This window comes from Augochlora pura, chromosome 3 (genome assembly GCF_028453695.1).
Source record: "Augochlora pura isolate Apur16 chromosome 3, APUR_v2.2.1, whole genome shotgun sequence".
NCBI classification, from domain to species: domain Eukaryota; kingdom Metazoa; phylum Arthropoda; class Insecta; order Hymenoptera; family Halictidae; genus Augochlora; species Augochlora pura.
In genome coordinates this window covers 31,244,230-31,259,573 of record NC_135774.1, presented here as the reverse complement: position 1 = coordinate 31,259,573, position 15,344 = coordinate 31,244,230, and the positions used below count along the sequence as shown (strand labels likewise).

General features: G+C 47.6%; 1 protein-coding gene across 3 annotated transcripts in view; it reads right to left on the bottom strand.

The window, feature by feature from the left end:
• The window catches only part of Efa6 (Exchange factor for Arf 6), a 61,134-nt gene extending 47,480 nt beyond the window's left edge, over positions 1–13,654 (bottom strand). For all 3 annotated transcript variants that reach the window (XM_078197151.1, XM_078197149.1, XM_078197153.1), the window contains exon 1: positions 12,977–13,654. In XM_078197151.1, coding sequence (XP_078053277.1) covers positions 12,977–13,111 — 135 coding nt within the window. In that variant the 5' untranslated portion in view covers positions 13,112–13,654. The remainder of the gene's footprint in view (positions 1–12,976) is intronic.
• Positions 13,655–15,344: the final 1,690 nt, after the last annotated feature.

Sequence of the window (15,344 nt, the reverse complement as noted above, 5' to 3'; positions counted from 1 at the left end):
TGTGTTCCCGCGTATCGACGAAAACCGCTCCGGCTGAACTCTGATATTCAGAAACGCAGAAAACCTCGGCGTCGAGGGACGGGGGAACGGAATTGATCGGTACAATTTGTACGTGTTCCAGTGCAACGACTTTCACTTTAAGTAAAAGGCCGGGTCCGCTTTATAATTTTACACCGGCTCGATGCAACGTGTGCGTACACGTAACCGCGGCTATTTTTACGGTTACGCAATGCAACAGCTATTCAATGAACCGTGAGCTAACCTGGCGGGGGTTAATCATTATAAATACGCATCCCCGTGTTTTCACTTGTTAATTAATCAATCTTCCCTCGGCCCGGAGGGGGCCTCAGGTGTTCACGACTCCGCGAATTCGTTCATTATTCAGACTCCCATCGCTCGAGCAGTTGGGGACCTCTTAATTACCATAAGGGAATCGATGACGAATCGACTGTCGAAATACATACTCCTCCTTCCAATGAAAATTTCAAATTTCAAAGCAACGTCTTCGTTTGGGATTCTTGTATAAAATTAAGATTATAAGAAACAGAAATTTAAAGGACTGCATCAATCGCGTAAATTCGTTCGAAACGAGCGTCGAAATTTTTCCAGGACAAAAAGATCCTGGTCATTCCGCGAAGTACTCTATTCAGGAGCGTCGACAACTGCACGGAGCTAATTCCGATGGTGATCGTTAGCGACGAGAAAATCGGTTAACTTTGTCGAGGGATACAGTAATCCCGTCGCTTCGTGGATCACAGCCATAAAGCATGAAAGTACGCATTTCGATTGAAATTCCCCGGTTTATGATGTCGTGAATCAAAGAGTGGGTAGATCATGGTCCCGAATGATTATCCTCGCATTTCCCCCGGTGCTGGCCGACCGGACTCTCTTTTTAACCGAGCAGAGCGGAATTGCGAATTTCTTCGCGCGCAAAGGTGACCTAAGCACAGGTAATTCGAGAGCAAAGCTCGGTCCACAGAGTCCTCTCTCTCTCTCTCTCTCTCTCTCTCTCTCTCTCTCTCTCTCTCGCTCGCTCTTTGCTAGAGCATCGCCATAGGGTATACCCTGCTTCGTCTGCTCCCACTCTTCACCCGGCAGCGACGAGGGTTGGCCTTAACGTCCTTAACCCATTTCCCGGCAGCGTTACGTTAACGCAACATAATGGTTTAGCTTCCTCTCCCCCTCTTTCTCCCTCTCTCTCTCTCTCTTTCTCTTTCCGACTCGTTCGCCACCCGCGCCGCGCTCTCCAGCCCCGCGTCATTCGTTAAACCGCAACGGAACGTTAACGATGCCCTCTTTCCCTGATAAAGTGGTGCCTACGTCGCGCTGATCCTTAATTAATACTTTTCCTCGCAGCCTCATTATCACGTTCGATCGCACGGCAGACATAAAAGCGATCCGCCGGAACCGACGACGATCCCGGGGAAATCCATTTGACCGGCCGCGTCACGCTTTTTTATCGCGTTTCAGGGCTCGCGCGGCAATATCGCCATCGTCAGCCTGAAAATACTTTTCGCGGATTAGCGCCGGGATTTATGGCGAAATTCTCTGTTTAAAGTTCCGGGTGCTCGCGATATTCTACCGGGAATTGGGTCGATTTAATCCGATGAGGCCTTGGGGACGTCTGTGAATCCAGTGATCTCTCCCTGTACCGATCCCCAGCAGTTGCTACATGTACGGGTGTCGATCAGCATCTTCCGATCGGTTGGATCTTGTTGTCTTAAACTATGTACGAACGTACGGTGAAGTTTCGCAATATTTTCTAGACAGATTCCCCATCGGCTCGGGAAGCAAGCAAAGTCCATATTCCACGTTATTTCTTCTTTGAAACAATGGGAAATATATTATTGGCACCTTATGGAGGAATTCTAGTTCGCAAAGGATCAAAATTATTTTTGCAGTTTGTTGGCTAGTTTATCAGAAATGTTAAATTTGATTCATCAGACATTCGAACGCAAAGTTTGACGAACGCCCTCGAGGTTCAATATATCCTCGAACAGTCTGCAAACTGTGCATCGAAGTAACATAGAATCTTCGAGAAGGCGCGGCACGAGCGATATCTCAGAGTCTCGGCGGAAAATGTTAGGGTTTTAAATTCGAATAGTGCTCTTCAAGTAGAACTCCCGAAGCTCCGTGCCAAGACTTCGCTCTCGCCGTCCGAGGAATGCTTCTCGCGTTTTTCATACAGCGCTGGGAAGCCAGCCTTCCATTACTGGATTAAAAACTTCGCATCTAGCCCGTCGATGCATTATCAATTAAACCAGAATAGCGTCGTTCGGGCTCGTTTCGGGTCCAGACGAGCCGACGCGGAAACGGAGATTGGCTGCACCTGACGGAGCAGTCGATTCTTATCGGCGAGTATCGAGAAGGCTCGAGGGTCGCTAAGAAGGGTGACGACGCCAAGAAGACAGTTATCGCCGCGCGATGTTCCCCCAGGTGCCAAAGTGCCCTTCATCTTTCAGTGGCTGCCGCGGTTTAGAAGTATAAATCGTTTTCGATGGGCGGAATCGATGCTCCACTTCGGATAAGAAAATAAGACGCGAATCTCGAGCCGGTGTGGATCGGAGACGGTGGATGGGGGACACTTCCGAGGTATTCGGGCATCTATTTGCCTGTATTTTGGCGTTCGATCACGCCCAAGAGCGAGAGAGAGAGAGAGAGGGCAAACTGCTCGGCTGTAACGATAGAACGATACGGACGAATTGTTCCCTTTAAAAGACAATTTGTCCGCAACAATTATCCGGACCATAGAGAAAGAACAAATGAATTTTTAGAGAAGATCGCAAAATCACATGCGGATTTGTCATTGCATTTTAGTAAATTATTACAGAGTCTGTTAGAAGTTAGGATTTCCTGGTAGTCATTAATGCTGGATACCCTACGAATTATACATTGGAAGAGAACTCGAGCAAAATCATTTTCTACGTAACAAATCGTGAAGCACTCTTTCTTTTCACTGTCTACACTAATACGACGTTACATAACTTTACGCAGTTTTCTAGTGCGTGAATCATTAGACAGTGTCCCCGACAAAAAAAAAAAAAAAGAGGAGGAAGTCGCATTGTCTTTCGAGCACCGGGCGCGAGCGGAGGCCGCAGCAGATCAGTGAAATCTGGAAAAAAAGGAATTTCAATTCACGGACGCGGGCGCAGTCTATTTTTGAAGTATCGCCGTCCATTTACGAGCGATCTCGTACCCTTTTTCTCTTCATTCTCTATAAGTCGCATGAAAGCCAACGCGATTTTTCTGGAGCCCCGGGTGGAGTGGTTGTCGCGGAGTCCGCAAACGGCGTTATATCCCGACCCAAATTGGAATCGATTCAACCTCGTAAAGCAGCCATCGAGCTAACGCGAAAAGAAGGGTCGAAGATTCGAATTTATGTGCCGCGCCGGGTCAATCGTTTTTCTTCGTCGGTAGTCGACGAAAAACGCGGCCCCCGCTCGCTCGCTCGTGTGCTTTCCTACCGGCGACCGGATAAAGGCCGATTTTTCCGCGTTGCTTGCCAGCGTTCGGTAACGTAACAACCAACTTATCGCGCCTCTCCTCCTGCCCTCTCGTCTCGCGCGTTCGATCCGCTCGTCGATAAAACGATAGCACGCGATACATCGTAAATTTTACTTTCAACGCGGTTTATCTAAATCGCCGGATCAAACGATAACGATGCAGAAAAGTCCCGTTAAAAAATGATTTCTAATCCCCCGCAACCTACTTTCAGCCTGCGAACGCGACGGACATGCCTCTGTGTAGACTAGATCGTCGCGCGTGTTCCCGGCTTCGTACCGAATTCGAATGACAACGAGATAACAGAGAATTTTCTTTCGTTCGAGCGTTGTGGTAAATACAAAGCTGAGATATTATTGAATTTTCTAATCGGATGCTCCAATTCCTTTGTATTTTTTAGTTGCAGAAATCTCTGACATCCTAGACTCAACAAACATCGTAGTAATCCTTATGAATAGATCTTTTTGCAAGCTTCCATTTCCGAGCTACGTTTTACGACGAGCGAGATCACCGAAAAAGATTGCTTGTGGTACGAACGAAATTGTTTACTTTTATTTTATAAATCCACATACGATCTCAAAGCGTATCGGTTTGTATCAACAAACGAATACTCTTTGTAGTTTCTACAAGCTTGTACAAATTCTACGACAAAATGCTATTCAATGATTGCTCGACGTTTACGTACACCATAAATGAAAGATGAACGTTCTTTGCGGATTCTACAAAGTGACTTTTAAACGATTCTCTATACAAATATTCTCCGTAGATTCTAAAGGTATGCAGTTTCTATAGTAGAAGCGAGTTTCGTGGTCGCTCGGTTCTACCAACGCGTCTCCTTCGATTTTCTTGGCGCCGGAATTTTATGGTTAATCGATCCGCCTTTCGTGCTAAGGCTTCGTTGTTTATTGAAGCCGGGCGGCCACAAAATTGTACGCCGAGCTCAGAGTGGACAATATTTTCCGAACTTTTCTATTTTCCCCGCGGGAGCGTGTTTACTGAAAAATACACCTGCCGAGCAACGTCCGCATAATGCACCGCGGAAAGTTCGCTGCAGTCATTTTCTTCGTCTTCGGTGCATAATCCAGAAACGCCGAGTCCTGTGCAAAATTAAGGATCGTCCCCCACAGGGCGATTCAAAATGACCAATATCTGGTTCTTGACTTAATGATATAAATTTCTCAACTCGAGCATATATTATTTTTCGTTTGCATATTATTCGTCGTTCCTCTGAAACGCTGTAAATTTTTACAGTTTTCCTGTCAGATAAATTTATCGTTAACAACCATCATCGAGGCTGTCGAATAATTCCCCATCGCTTCAATTTCCATCGCGCCGTCGACCTCGAATGAAAAGCCTCGGACATTCGAGAACCGTGGATCCGGCAACGAAAAATCTGCATTGGAACGCGAACGCGTAACCGAGGGAATCACTGTCGAATCAAAAAATTCGCGGATACGTTCGTCTCTAATTGAAACGCTTTTAATTCAACCGGGAGCGAGCGCGTTAAGAAAAATACGGGGAAAATAAAACGGTACGGGGTTCGATAAAAATTCCCGGGCGCCGCCGACAAGCACTGCGAGAGAGCACCGTTTTCATTTCCTTCCGTGAATCCGCACACGCGAATGCATGAATTCTTCTCAGACCCTCGAAGCGGAAAACTAGCATTTCGGCGCAACTATACAACAAGCGATTAATGCTCCTCGGGCAGCGGGGCGATATATCCACCGGATTTATTTCACCCCGGCTTTTTTCCTTAAAGGGTAGCCGAGCTGCTCGCGCGGGCTGGGGGAGGTTAAGAACCCCGGGATTAACGGTTCACGTTCCGTCGTGAAAAAGGAAAATCGCAGCTGCGCCCCGTTATCGCGGAAAACTGCCGCGCGATAATTATTCCGGCGCGGCGCGGCGCGGCGCGGCCGTCTCTATCGACCGCCCGTTCGCCGCGGATCGGTTTCGTTTTCCCGCCGGTCGTTGCTATTCAAGGCGCAGATAAGACGATATTTACGCCAGCGATTCTTCACCACGCGACTGAGAGAGGTGTGCGGATCGAGAGCGCTCTCGTCACGCTCAGAATGCGGGGCCGGAGCGGCGTGGAGCGCGGAGCGGAGCGGAGCCGAGCGTCCCGTTGCGTTTTTCAGATGTCGTTCGCTCGCTATTCACGCCGAGTCTCGTGCCAAACAGGGGAAGAGAGTCGGGGCTCGGGACGAGCAAGAAACGGAACGCCGCGCCGTGTTTTGTTTCCTCTCTTCCTCGGCCGTAAACTCCCCTTTTCCTTCCGCTCGCCCGACGTCCGACTACATACTCTCTTCTCCGTTCCGCGGGGATACGAAGAAACGGCTCACAGACGCCGCCGATGCTTCAAACATACGGACGGCTTGCACGCCGTTTAATCCGCGATGATCGGCTGGCTTCTTGCAGGAAATACCACCCAACTCGATGCCGATTACAATGGAGAACTTGGCACGCACGCGGCTGGCGAGAAACTTCGCGCGGAGCCTTTCCTACGCTGCCACACTTCAATGAACAACGCGGTACGCTGATCGTAGAGAACTCATGGTTAGTTTACAATGGGGGCAAATGTATCCTGTTCTATTGATCCTTGAAACACAATGTCTCTGAATGTTAGGATTTTGTTGTCAATTTATATATCTTTGAGGACCGTGTTCCTCTTTGTAAAACCTCTCGAAGAAATGAAGCGCAGCATGCTAATTCTTCCAATGATAAGTATAATTATACGTGCTGACAGATTGAGTCGAAAATGTTCGTAGAGTCTAACAAGGGCACGTTAAACAGCTGTGCAAGGTAATTGCATACTCGGAGCAATCCTTTAGGTTCATTAAAAGGTTAATTGACAATTCGTGTTCGACACGATTCAACACCTTGATGGCCGGTGTCACGTATGCGTAACTACGCTGATTCAGAGGCCAACAGTTAACGTCACGCAGACATGACTTTCTTCCCATCGTCTCTGGTAACATCCTTGGCACAATTTGACTTCCTTGTGTACATTTGCGAGCCGCCATCTCTTCGTATCGGCAGAGTTTATATAATAAGCGTATCCCTCGTCGTCGGCGATACTTTGGAAGCGGTTCCTTTGTTGTAACCAATACCACCTCCCCGAGGACGTAATAATAATCGAGTCTCGAATCCCCATCGCTTCGCGAGAACCAATCGATTCACGGTCCAATAATCGAGCGCTTCCAAAGTTTCGATGTCTCTTCGGTGTTTTTATGTTTTTCGAAGACTCCGACCAATTTAGAAATGTTTACGACAACAAAAGAGGCGTCTCCCCTGACTGGTCAATGATGCTGCACCCTCGGTCGCACGATCCCTGGCACGTGTGCAACACCGGGGTTGCAATCTCTCGCGCGGCCAGAGCACGGAGGAGGCTTTTTAACCATCAACCAGAAATACGTGTTATATAACCATTTCTCAAGGCATCCCGGGCGTCGGTATCAGCGCCGAAAGGGGCCGTTGTGTTACTCCCGGCCGGTTGAGCCTCGGAAAAGGAAAACAAAACGACCGGTAATGCATCGTCGTCCGCTGATACATCTCCCGTTTCACGTTTAGAACAGCTATTTTTAGGTCGAGCGGCACTCACATCTCCGGCATGATTGCGAATTTTCGCCCTCGAACACACCCGGATTTCCCGTGTCCCGGCGAGCCTCTCCGCAGAAAACGATTCTGCGATTTCTCATCCCGTAGCATCGCGACAAGCCCGAATCCCTGAGACCGAGCCGCCCCGAAAAAGGAATCGCGAGCGTTCTTGCGACAACGCGAAATAAGACTGCCCCTACCCTTCGGTGGTCGTTGACCCCTTTCCGTCGCGGCGGACAAGAGGAAGCGTACCGGCCGGGAACTTGCTCGCGGAAAAATTCAGCCAACAACAACAAACAAAAATGGAGGAGAGAGAGAGAGAGAGAGAGAGAGAGAGAGAGAGAAAGAGAGGGAGAGAGATAGGAGAGAGGGCGAAGAAAGGAACGCGTGCGGCACGCGGGGTATCTGTGCCAGTGAAATGCAAGTTACGAGAACCCATTAAAACGCGGCGACGCGGCGCGAGCGCAGGCGAGAGACACGACGCGTTCCCGCCGGATGCATTCTCGCGCGTGCCGGCCGCGGAATCGAGACCGGCCGCAAGAAACGCCCTTGGCCGATCGCTAAAATTACATTTTCTTTAACGAGGGAAACGGCCGACGGTGTGTCCGGCATGTCCGCTTAAACCCCGTGAAATACGCCGGCCCGATTTATACGGGGCCATCCTCGCGTAACCGTATCTTCTTATGGACGCGCTCGCGCGGGCGAGATACCAGGGACCTTCGCAGGAACCGGCAGTTTCGAACTCGTTTCACGAGCCTCGTGAAAGCACAGAAAAACTTGGCGCCCACCACCGCTGTCTTTAGCATTTTTATCGTCGAATTAGCTCCCCCGACTGCGAAGGGTCCAGCAGCCCGGGAACAGCCGCGATAACCGCGGGAATTACCATTTTAACGGTAGTCCTTCCCGCGCGAAACTATCCCGTGCTCGCGATCGCCGGGGCCGAACTTCGCGCACCGATTAAAGATGAATTCGTTAATCTCGAAATATCGTGGACGTCCGGGGGAAGTGATTGATCCGTGTGCCGTGCAGCACACGGTATCACTCCGGCACCTTGATACGCTATACCGGACACGTACCGTGTCCCACTTTCGATCGCGATCGATTCGGATCGAATTACCGCGCGCGCAAGTTCTACGGAAATTAATACGTCAAATGTGAACGCAAGGTGCAACGGACACAGCCTGGTGTGTAACGACGATCCTCTGTTGCAGAAGGGTCAGATAAATAGCAAGTCGTCTCGGGTTCGGTTTTACAGGTGACCTGATGCAATATCGCCGCGCCAAGCTCCGAGGGACCACCACCGGATTCAACCCTTCGCTTTCACGGAATAATTCATTGCGGATCGAATGGGAGAGCATTTCGCGGATGCGAAAAATGCCGTTCGCAATTTGAAAGAACGCTGCATTAATTTTCCGAAAAAAAACACGCTCTCTTATGAGGAATATTGAATGTTCATTTATATAGAGATATTTGCGATAAAGAACAGAAATAATATTAATACCAGAATCTGCGAATCGATGTTTTCGGTGGACAGTTTATGTAAACTCGTTTTAAATTTGATAATACTGATTGCAAATACATGTTATCGCTATTGTTATTTAACAAATAGAAGAGTTCTTTTGCTAGATAAGTAATCGTAGATCTTTCGAATGCTGTATATCTGTAGCTATTTGCGAAAACTACACGCGTTCAGCTCTTAAATTCGAGTAAAGAAAAAGCAACGCACAATCTGGCAAGCTCATAAACTTCTGCAACTGATGGACTATCTCCCGTTTGCAAATTAACATCCACTTGTCTCGGTAACAAAGTGCTATATAACCAAAAAATAGCAGAGCGTCCAGACCATATTCTACGCTTCCTTATTTTCGCTCCTTTAATTAGCGCATCCAATTTTCTCGCTCCCTTTTCGTTTCAAATGGAGTAAAGAGCCCAGTGACCGCGGGAGAGGGAGAAAGCGAGGACGAGACAGGAACAGGGAGAGAGAGAGAGAAAGAGAGAGAGCCTGCGCGCACACGATGGGCGTTAATTATGGAAACCAGGGAGGCGCATTCGTCTTACGGTTATCAAGAAAGCGATCGATCGATAAATTCGAGAAATTCGAGGACGTGTACCTACGCGCGTTCAGCTAATTGTCGGGCTCGCGTGCCGCCGCTGCCATCCGAGAAACTTCAAGTTCTTCTCTCCGGCTACGTTATCACGCAACGGCCGTTGCATAACGTAACACACGGGCGGCGAGTCGGCGATCAACGGGATCATTTCAGAAGCGAAAAGAAAGCAATTTCATAACCTGGCCGGGCCAACGAAAGCTGGATCGCGAATCGAAACCGAGGGGAACCCCCCCGGCGGCGCCGCGTTCGTCGCGTGTTTTCGCAATTGCGGCCGTCTTCTATTACCCCGCGCGCGCGTTCCTTATCGAATCGACTCCTTACGTGCTCCCCTAATTGATACGAGGCAATCGCGAGCCATTCATTTCGCGGAATCGTATGGCACTACGTTGCGATGGCTCGGGGAAATAACGAGGTAAATTATCCGCGCGTTAGTCGCCAATGTTGTTTAGTAATTGTTACCGATTCGTTGTTTCAACCACTTTCAAGATGGTCGACAAAGCTGCTTACCTCAGTCAAACATTGATTTTATTCCTGCTTATTAACTCTCTGCACTAGAATGGTGACTGTGAAGTACCTTTGAAATTCTTATACCACGTTTTAAAATAATTTCTATACACCTTATCGATGTTTAAATTTAAAAAATGATTAAACTTGTAACTTTCTAGGAATCACAAGATTAAATTTCATAAACTGAACCTTGTCATAAGAAATAGGAATGCTGGAAGTCAGAGAAATTATTTTATATTGCTAATTAAAATAGCTTCGAGTGCAAAGGGTTAATCAACTGATGTCTCAACTTCACTCTGATACCATTTCCAAGTAATTACTATTTATTCTTGCGCGCTTCCTATAATAAATATTCTTACAAGCAGAAAAGTCATTTCGAAGACTGTGATTCACTGCTTACCACGGTGTATTTAATACCTTCTCGTGAGATTCTTATCGAAGAGGTCTTTGATTAGTTTTGAATGTGTAACACGAGGTAATGGATTGAGAGTGAACAATCTGTTACAATTTCTATCGAATTCTTTAGAAAGAATATATCGGCAGCTAATGTGCAAAAGTTTCTACCGGGGAGAAGCAATTTTTGAAATTCGTAGAGAAACTCGGACAGCAGAACAATGCGGGAAATGTGTTACGCGTACTCTGTATGGGTTGAATAACGCAGCCAGGGTAGCTGCTACCAATATGGTCGGCTCACCTGCTTTCGACCTGCGAAGCTCGCGCGTTGCTGTTACATCAATTAAGGAAAGAACATCGTTTCCGTGATATTCCGACGAACGGTACGAGCAGAGATTGTTGAAAATAATTTCAGAGAAACGATCGAAAAGCGAACACTTCCGGTAAATTTTCTATCAGTGTGTCAATTGAATTCCGCGCGAGTTGCTGACGCATTACGGCGTGCTCCATGGGAATACACGTTGATTCGTGGAAACCGTTAGGACAGTCATCGTGCAACGATAAAAACAGTAATGGTGCGAGAATATTCTGTAGTTGCGAATAAAGAGTAAAAATTGTTAGGTCATTCTATGTGTAAATATCGGTCACTGGCGACCAACGGGGCAGGTGACGCGTTGGATGCGATATAAATGTTCTAAATAAGTTGATTATCATTTGTACAGTTGCATTAAGCAGAACAGTAGGTGCAGCATTGTAATACATATACAATGTAGCACAACCTTCCGCGTATCCTGTGCGAGGCTTTAAGAATTCTGGGAGTAAAAATATAGAGGGACGGTTGGACACAAAGTGGCAGATTCCAATCACGCGTAATGCCTAGACGCTCCTCTGTTGCACGCATTCTTTTTGCGAATGACAGTTATGTAGAGTGCAAAAACTGAGCGCATGCGCGCCCGCAATTTTCGGCACACTCGCTTTGATTACTTGTCGGTGGCACGATTCGTAAATAGAGAGACAGACAGACAGACAGAGAGAGAGAGAGAGAGAGAGAGAGAGAGAGAGAGAGAGAGAGAGACACCTCGCCCAAAAATATACTTATATCAGTCAAGAGCGAATGTAAACAAACAAACATGATCGCGATACGATCTTCTTGAACGTGTTATTGATTCTTAGAATAATAACTAAAACAAACCAAGCATTTTGTTGTCATTAACAAAGCATATTACTCATTCATCGAACTGGCTACGACTTCGAATCAAAATCTTTTGGATGTAGGACGAAATTTGGAGATGTGTAACATTCTGTAATAGTGGAGAAATCGATGATAAAATGACTTCGCCATTTTCGATACACCCCGGCTAATTGTCATTCAAATATTCCGTCTACAACTGTCTACAGATCTACGCATTTTCCATCTCCGTCGCACCTTATGGTTGTTTCCAAACGGGTACGCATACGTCGGTTAATCTATTTCACATCTGCCATTCGAAATACACACGCATCTTCCCGACGCAGGTATTGGGAACCAGTTCCGAGAAAGCAATCGATCTATTCTGTGCAACACAGGAGGGGAAATGGTATAAATTCAATTTGACGATTACCCGGTGCCGCAAAAAAAAAAATTGGCAAACGGATAACGACGCGCTTGCGTGCACCGGGAGGGGAAAAAAGTTTCGATGACTTAAAGTCGATTCATCGGACGGAATCGTGTTAATCGTCCGACACGGACGGCCGTACATCAGATCCTTTGATCTTTACTTTTCGATGAATTCGCCGGCTGTCGCGGGTAACGATTTTTTTAAACGTATTTTTGAGCACCGACGGGAGCAGTCGGCGCGAGGAGTGCGAGAAATAATCGCGTAAACAATTTATAAATCGTCGCGTGTTGCAGCGAGAGAAGCCAAGGTAGTTCCGAGCGACTCGGAAGTCGGACATCGCACGATATAGTATCTATATCTACCTTGTCATAGAAGCAGAATTTGCTATTCCGGCACGTAAACATGGCTGCATTGAAAAATATTTCGCCGTGAACGCGCGAGGACGGACCGTTGAAAAACGAGACAGCCGGCGGCATGTACGCGCAAAAGGTCCGGCTGTCCTGTCCCGATTCAAATTTTCCAATTTGTATGACCGTCGGGAAGGGGTACGTTCCCCAGGAAACAGGAAAGAGAAAAAGAGAGACGAGAGGAGAAGAGAAGAGAGAGATAGACAGAGAGAAAAAGGGAACGAGAGAGAGAGAGAGAGAGAGAGAGAGAGAGAGAGAGAGAGAGAAAGGGAGAGGAGAGAAGCACACGGACAGAGGGACCGACAGGCTGGAATGTGGCCGTTAAACCGATCCCACCCAGCCAATCAGCATCCCGGCCGTACCATCGACGTTAAGACGGGTGTATATACAAGAAGCACCAACACCGCTCACAAAGCGTGAGAATAAAAAGTAATCGGAGGTCGAGGAAGAAACAGACGGGGCGACAGAGGGTGCTCGTGATAATAACACGGGTCGATATACACCGGGCGTTATTTTCAGGCTCTTGCATTTGCAGGATTCTGAAAGTGCATGCATATCTCATGGGGTTGCCAGGTTCGCGATGCCACCTTTGACCGTTCTAGCAGTTCTGGTACCGACAGGCATACACTCGTCGCGCCTAGATCGCCGTCCAACAGTCCCGCTCGCAATGTTTTCCGTAAACCGGTAGCGACTGCTTAGTCCCTGGGCATTAGTAGCCGGGACGACGATCGAGTGTTTTAGGCGGATTCGAAAGCAACCGATGCCGCCTCTGGTAAGGGGCACGCGGTTGCCTCTGCGATCGTCGAACCGGGCTCTCTCTGTTCGGACACGGATTCGTATACAGGTAGGGATTCGGATTTGGGCTTACCTTGCCGCTCTTCGCTGCCGGCGAGTTCTCGACAATGTCGTAAATGACGTGCGGCAGGCCAGCGATGCCGAGGAGCGAAAACCCGAATCCGGACGAGTCGCCGCGGTTCAGGGTGACCACCAGCTCCTCAGCCATGTTTCAAGCACATTGATCACCTCACTGTCATTTGACGCACCTTCACGAAACCCGCACACCGTGCACAACGATTATCCGGCAGCCCGTGTTTTCCGTCTTTCTCTATCCCCTTTCCCAACACGGTGTGTGCATGTGTCGGTGCGTCACTAGTCAACGTTTCTACGTGCTCGCTTGACACACGCACGCACCACCCACACACTCGCGGGATGAACCAGGGGTCCCCTTCGCGAACACTTTTCGCACTGCACCGCGCGGTACAACTGCCTCTATCTCTGTCCTTCCCCCGGTTTCCCTCTTCTTTCCTGATCACCTCTACCCGACGATGCCGCCGAACCTCCTGCTACTACCACTGCCACTGCCCGTCAACGGTGCCAGATACCAGCAACATCGGACACGATACGTGGTAACGCCACTTCTGCGCTTTCCGTGATACCGCCTCGAAAACGCGCGCACTTCGTACCTGTGCCTGCGCGAACCGCGGCGGCGTCGCGGCCAGTCGCGGCAACCGACGTCGTATCCTTGCGGACGACGCAGACACCTCCACCCTGCCCGGCATATACCTTCTGACTGGATGGCGCCACCTACAAGGCATCCCGGCGACCACGGACTAACCCGGACTAGCCTAAGCCTAACAGAGCCGTAGCTGAAACTACTGTTCCGTTTCACATGGTTTCGCGGCGCGCCAGAAGCGAAACTCCTGTCGAAATATCCGATACCTCGTGTCCCCGAAATCGGCGACTTCGACGCCCCACATGCGGACAGCGTTGTCGTTTCTCCGGTCTTGACGTTTTCATCCCTTTCTCTCGGCCTCGGAATGAAGGAGGAGAGGGAATGTGCGTGCGCAACATTGGAAACATTGGGAAACGCGGCAACATTTAAAGCGAAACTATACCGAAAGCCAATTTTCGATAAATTCAAGATTCCGGGGATTGGGTGTTGCTTGAAATACGATTTCTATGCCACCGTGTAGCTAACTAAATGTTTTTGTATATTTAAAACTCTCGTTTGAGTTCCAACGAGACGACGCAAATATTGCCGTGAGATGCCGCTTGTACATAATTACGAGTTTGTAGCAATGTCTACGCATGCGCGGTGGTCTTTGTTCGCTAGTTGTCAGACGCTCCTACTTGTGGATGCATGCGTATTGAACATTGATTTTGCAAGAGCGTAGGAGTTTCGTCTTTGTAAAAGTGTTCTATGCTTCTGTCGGCACCTTTGATCTTTGTGTATCATCTACTGAAGGCGACCTTGAAACGCTACTGCAACCCAGTGTTGCCACGATACTCGATTCGTTAGGTACGTATGGACGCGCGGGAATATTTGAATCCCAAGTATAGGAACGCGATGCAGCAGATCGCACAGATGACTGAATGCCGCGTGGACTGTCGGAAATTTTATCCTTGTGTTTGTACAAATGTTCAAACATTTGCGTTATCATATGCTAATATTAGATTCATGGAAGATTACTTTTACACGCTTGCGCTCTGGAAATTACATCTAAAAAAATTACCGTATCCGCGCTTGCGCAAGAATTCTGCATGGTGACAAGGTTTCTGATAATCGTCTCTAGATGGCTGCAAAATGCAGCAGTCTGCTAGATCTTTGCAATGTTCGATGTTCTAAAGCGGCAGAATTATTTGGCATTTAAATATTTGTTCAAGCTACAGGAAACGTTATTGACAGTTGTAACTTTGAACAGAGATAACGTCGAAGCACCCTGCGTTCCTAGATCCAAGCATTAGCTGCGTTGTAACCGTTAGTTGTTTACTGGACCCTGCCGGTCTTTCACCCGAAGGACTACGTTACTCAAAATCTGGTAGCAATAATGCAATTAGACGTACATTAGTAATTAAAGAATGCATCTACAAACATTTTATTTTTTATTGTTATATCGTATGTAACGATTTAATTGTATTTATTTTCAAAGAAATACATTTCCTTCGTTTTTCGAATACTTATTTTGAATTACACCACAAACATTTGAATTTAAAAAACCGCGTGCAATGCAGCATATAATTATGAAATAATTAGCAGATATTATTTAGAAAGGTCCGTCACAATATTGTATAGAATCTTGTTTCTTTTCAGTTGAATAATGATGTAGGTATATTTTTCATTTTAGATCATATATTTTGGAAATATTTGGTATACATTTAATTCTTTATTTTTATTTCAAAATTTAAACTTCCGTAACTTGAAGCTAGTGATTATGTATCGCGAATCACCAGACTGG